This window comes from Limulus polyphemus, unplaced genomic scaffold, assembly GCF_000517525.1.
Source record: "Limulus polyphemus unplaced genomic scaffold, Limulus_polyphemus-2.1.2 Scaffold1277, whole genome shotgun sequence".
Classification (NCBI taxonomy): domain Eukaryota; kingdom Metazoa; phylum Arthropoda; class Merostomata; order Xiphosura; family Limulidae; genus Limulus; species Limulus polyphemus.
The window spans coordinates 219,585-224,784 of record NW_013666887.1 but is presented as its reverse complement, the minus strand read 5'-3'; the positions used below and the strand labels follow the sequence as shown (position 1 = coordinate 224,784).

General features: G+C 31.1%; 1 protein-coding gene across 1 annotated transcript in view; it reads left to right on the top strand.

Moving 5' to 3' along the window:
• The first annotated feature begins 2,320 nt into the window (after nt 1–2,320).
• The window catches only part of LOC106462895 (betaine--homocysteine S-methyltransferase 1-like), a 15,858-nt gene continuing 12,978 nt past the window's right edge, over nt 2,321–5,200 (top strand). Inside the window, 1 exon segment of the mRNA XM_013922859.2 lies at nt 2,321–2,604. Within this exon segment, the coding sequence (XP_013778313.2) occupies nt 2,581–2,604 (24 nt within the window). The 5' untranslated portion in view covers nt 2,321–2,580.

Here is a 5,200-nt window from a genome sequence, read left to right as displayed (position 1 = left end):
TATGTCCATGTAACTACTTCTATATAAATATAATAGTATTGTCTGTTGTATGTCCATGTAACTACTTCTATATAAATATAATAGTACTGTCTATTGTATGTTCATGTAACTACTACTATATGAATATCATAGTACTGTCTGTTGTATGTCCATGTAACTACTTCTAAATAAATATAATAGTACTGTTTGTTTTATGCCCATGTAACTACTTTTATATAAATATAATAGCACTATATGTTTTATGTCCATGTAACTACTTCTATATAAATATAATAGTACTGTCTGTTGTATGTCCATGTAACTACTTCTATATAAATATAATAGCACTGTCTGTTGTATGTCCATGTAACTACTTCTAAATAAATATAATAGTACTGTCTGTTTTATGTCCATGTAACTACTTTTATATAAATATAATAGTATTATCTGTTTTATGTCTATGTAACTACTTTTATATAAATATAACAGTACTATCTGTTTTATGTCCATGTAACTACTTCTATATAAATATAATAGTACTGTCTGTTTTATGTCCATGTAACTACTTTTATATAAATATAATAGTATTATCTGTTTTATGTACATGTAACTACTTCTATATAAATATAATAGTACTGTCTGTTTTATGTCCATGTAACTACTTCTATATAACTATAATAGTACTGTCTGTTGTATGTCCATGTAACTACTTCTATATAAATATAATAGTACTGTCTATTGTATGTTCATGTAACTACTACTATATGAATATAATAGTACTGTCTGTTGTATGTCCATGTAACTACTTCTAAATAAATATAATAGTACTGTCTATTGTATGTTCATGTAACTACTACTATATGAATATAATAGTACTGTCTGTTGTATGTCCATGTAACTACTTCTAAATAAATATAATAGTACTGTCTATTGTATGTTCATGTAACTACTTTCATGTTGTGAAATATGTATATAATAGTATTGTCTGTTGTATGTCCATGTAACTACTTCTATATAAATATAATAGTACTGTCTATTGTATGTTCATGTAACTACTACTATATGAATATAATAGTACTGTCTGTTGTATGTCCATGTAACTATTTCTAAATAAATATAATAGCACTATGTGTTGTATGTCCATGTAACTACTTCTCTCTATATATAATAGTACTGTCTGTTGTATGTCCATGTAACTACTTCGCAGGGTGTAAATGGATCTTCACCAAAATTGTTATGGAGGTTCATTAAGACTATGCAGGGGTGCATTAACATTTTCAGTTCTGTGGTTTTTATGGACATTTTTTTGCGTGTTTTTTTTTCCGCCAATACTTCGCCCCTGTGGATAGCTCTTCACCAAATGAACTTCCATACCGAATTTGGTGAAGATCTATTCACAGAGATACAAGCAAGTTTTCAATTTTGCGGTTTTTATGGGTGTTTTTTACCACTACTTCACCCCTGTTGATGAATCTTCACCAAATTTAAGATGAAAGTTTGTTGGATCCGTGCAGAGATACAAGCAAAGTTACGGTTTCACATTTTGTGTTTTCCAGTTTTAATGGAGGTTTTTACGTTTTTTACAATTATGTATAAGGGAAGCAAATTTTCATGTTCTAAGATAACCTTTTACTAATCATGACTTTACATAACCAGAGAATAGGTACTCTAGCTAGTATACTATTATGTCCTTTATTGTAAGAACTGGTAGCTTGATTGTAGTTTATCGTGTTTGCTAGAGTGAAGACTGGTAAAATATTGTTGTACTTGACGTTTATCTGTTTTATTGTTCAAGCTGTAAGCTATTAATATTAACATAACTTTGGATATCTGTCATTTCTATAGCAACCGTTTTCAAGTACAAGTAGGGCTCGCTTTGTAGTCGCTTTATGTCTATTCCTATACATATATATATATATATGATTTAATATTTTAATACAGCTTGTAAATCTGAAAATGCTTTTAAATAATAAGTTACATAAATATGTAAAGTGATTTACTTCGACTTACAACTGATATAAATGTATAACTTAATCAAATAAGCTTTGTTGCTAATATTTCGATAAGTTCCATGGAAAAAAGCTGGCATATAAAATACGGTGTTAACGACGAGCTGAATTGAAATACACTTGACCATACTTTTAATTTTAAGATTTTTCATAGCATATTGGTGAATATGCATTACGTTTAACTTTACTTAAACGATATTTTTCTTCATTGTAATCAACACCTGTGTTGAAAGACCATCGTAAACACATATCACATGCTTTATGCTCCGCCTTTGGACGAGTCCATCTTATTAAGATAAATAGTTATATGTCAAAATACTTCCCAACTGACAACTCGAAAAAGTATAAATAACTGCTATTTGTGTAAATTTTAAATATTTTTAAACTTAGGACTCTTAACTTTTTGCATACTATTATTCCTTGTCTATTCTTGAAAATGGAAACAGTTAATCACATGATAACGGCTGCAGGAAACAGTATAAATATCGTGTAAAATCAACTCTCGGCCTCAAAATTCTTTTCGGGAGAAGAGTGAAAGTTAAATTTCGACGATTAAAGTAGAAGAGGGGAGAAATTTCGAAATATATAAATAATGGGATCTGCTAAAGATAACAAGGTAAGTAAAATAATATATATATATAATGGGATCCGCTAAAGATAACAAGGTAAGTGAAATAATATATATATAAATAATGGGATCTGCTAAAGATAACAAGGTAAGTAAAATAATATATATATATAATGGGATCTGCTAAAGATAACAAGGTAAGTGAAATAATATATATATAAATAATGGGATATGCTAAAGATAACAAGGTAAGTAAAATAATATATATATAAATAATGCGATCTGGTAAGGATAATAAGGTAAGTAAAATAATATATATATAAATGATGCGATCTGGTAAGGATAATAAGGTAAGTAAAATAATATATATATAAATGATGCGATCTGGTAAGGATAATAAGGTAAGTAAAATAATATATATATAAATGATGCGATCTGGTAAGGATAATAAGGTAAGTAAAATAATATATATTCAATATTCGTTGCGAATTTGTTTTCGTATTCTATTTAAATGAATTTGTTAGAAAACTTCCGTTCATTTTCGTAGATCGCACAACTTTGGATCTTAACTCATTATATACAAGTAAATATTTACGGCCACACCTAACTACTGACATTAAATAAATTAGGTTAAAAATTAGAACCTAGGTATCGTCACATTTTTTATTATTATTTTTTTTATTCCTGTAAACTCCCAACGGAAGTTGTTGTTGCAGTTACTTGTAGCAGGTTGGTTTTTACGGGGTGGAGTTGCTAGCCCCGCGCCCAACCCTCCTCCTTTCTCATTCTGGACTTGGGACCAGGCAAAGGCGGAGGTTGGCATGTTTGGTGTGACGGGGATTCGAACCCACAACCCTCAGATTACGAGTCGAGCGCCCTAACCACCTGGCCATGCCGGGCCCATCGTCACATTAGTAGCCCCTAATAAAGAAATACATTCTTATACTTTTGCAGTTTCCATTGTAGCGCTAATATAAACTTAATCGCAATTTTTTGGTGCTATAATGTAGGTGACAAGTTGGTCTACGAAAATATTGTTTCTAGTTTTAGTGAAATGAAAATATTTATTACTTTTACAAATACTTTGGAAATACATAATAGAAATAACGAAATTTTGAAGTATAACGGAGCTGAATATAACATAAATAGTGTGGTTAAATATTATTATACACTCTGCTTTACTTATTAATAGGGCATGGCCAGGTGGTTAGGGAGCTCGACTCGCACTTCGCGGGTTCGAATCGCTGTCACACCCCCATGCTCAACCTTTCAACCGTGGGGTCGATATAATGTGACGGTCAATCACACTATTCGTTAGTAAAAGACTTGGCGGTGGGTGGGGATGACTAGTTCCCTTCCCTCTAGTTTTACACTGCTAAATTAGGGACGGCTAGCTCAAATAACCCTCATGTATCAAACTTATTAAAAAATTCACAATTAATTAAGTAGTTGGCAATTAAATTTTATTAATTCACACTCTTCTTTATTAATTCTATTAGTAATTCCACAATTAATTAATTAGTTGGTAATTAACTCATTAATGTACACTCTTCTTTACTTATTAATAATTTCACAATTAGTTAATTAGTCGGTAATTAACTTTTATTAATACACACTCTTCTTTACTTATCAATAATTTCACAATTAATTAATTAGTCGGTAATTAACTTTTATTAATGCACACTCTTCTTTACTTATTAATAATTCCAGAATCAAGTGAGCAGTTAGTGTTTGATTAACGGAATTGCTGCTTACAAGGGACAACAGGTTTACAGTGGTTTTCTGTGTATTTAAAAGTTGTTATTATAATTATTATTTGCAGCATCTGAATCGTTCTCGTTCTGCCCTTCATAAATTTTGATATTGTTAAACAATATTTGTACTCTATAATCTTTTGTTTTATTATTCTAGTTGTGACATAACCTCATAGCTGCTTACTCCCAATCTTTTAATTATAATTTGAAATTAGAAGTATTTATAATTTGCCCTATCTGAACACTTAAGCCCCCCAGTGGCACAGCGGTATGGATGCGGACTTACAACGCTAGAAATCGGTTTTCGATACCGGTGGTGGGCAGAGCACAGTTTGTTTGTTTGTAATTAAGCACAAAGCTGCACAATGGGCTGTCTGTGCTCTGCCCACCACGGGTATCGAAACCCGGATTCTAGCGTTGTAAGTCCGCAGACATTCCGCTGTGGCACTGGGGGGCGGCAGAGCACAGATAGCCCATTGTCTAGCTTTGTGCTTAACTACAAACAAGCTGGACACTTAAATAAAAATACTGAATATTATATAATACGCTCCAGCGGAGATACAGTTTGTTCGTAATTTTTAAAAATAGATGCTGATATTTTAGAAAAATTAATCCTAAAACAATGAAATACTCTACAGTTTAAGTAAAGATTTCTTCTCAGTCCTCGCAAAGTTCAAAATTTCTCTGGCAGTTGTTGGAACTTAACAGCAAGGAAACTTTTCAGTTCTTTTTATGTTTCTGATAATGAGGTAAAGAATCGTATGGTTTCAAAGACGTGAACAATATGTATGTGTTCAATATTAAATCTAATACAATAAAACTACTCTCGAAACTAGCGCCAGTTTATAAGATCAGTTTAGTTCTCACTAAGCCTTATTATTATTATTATT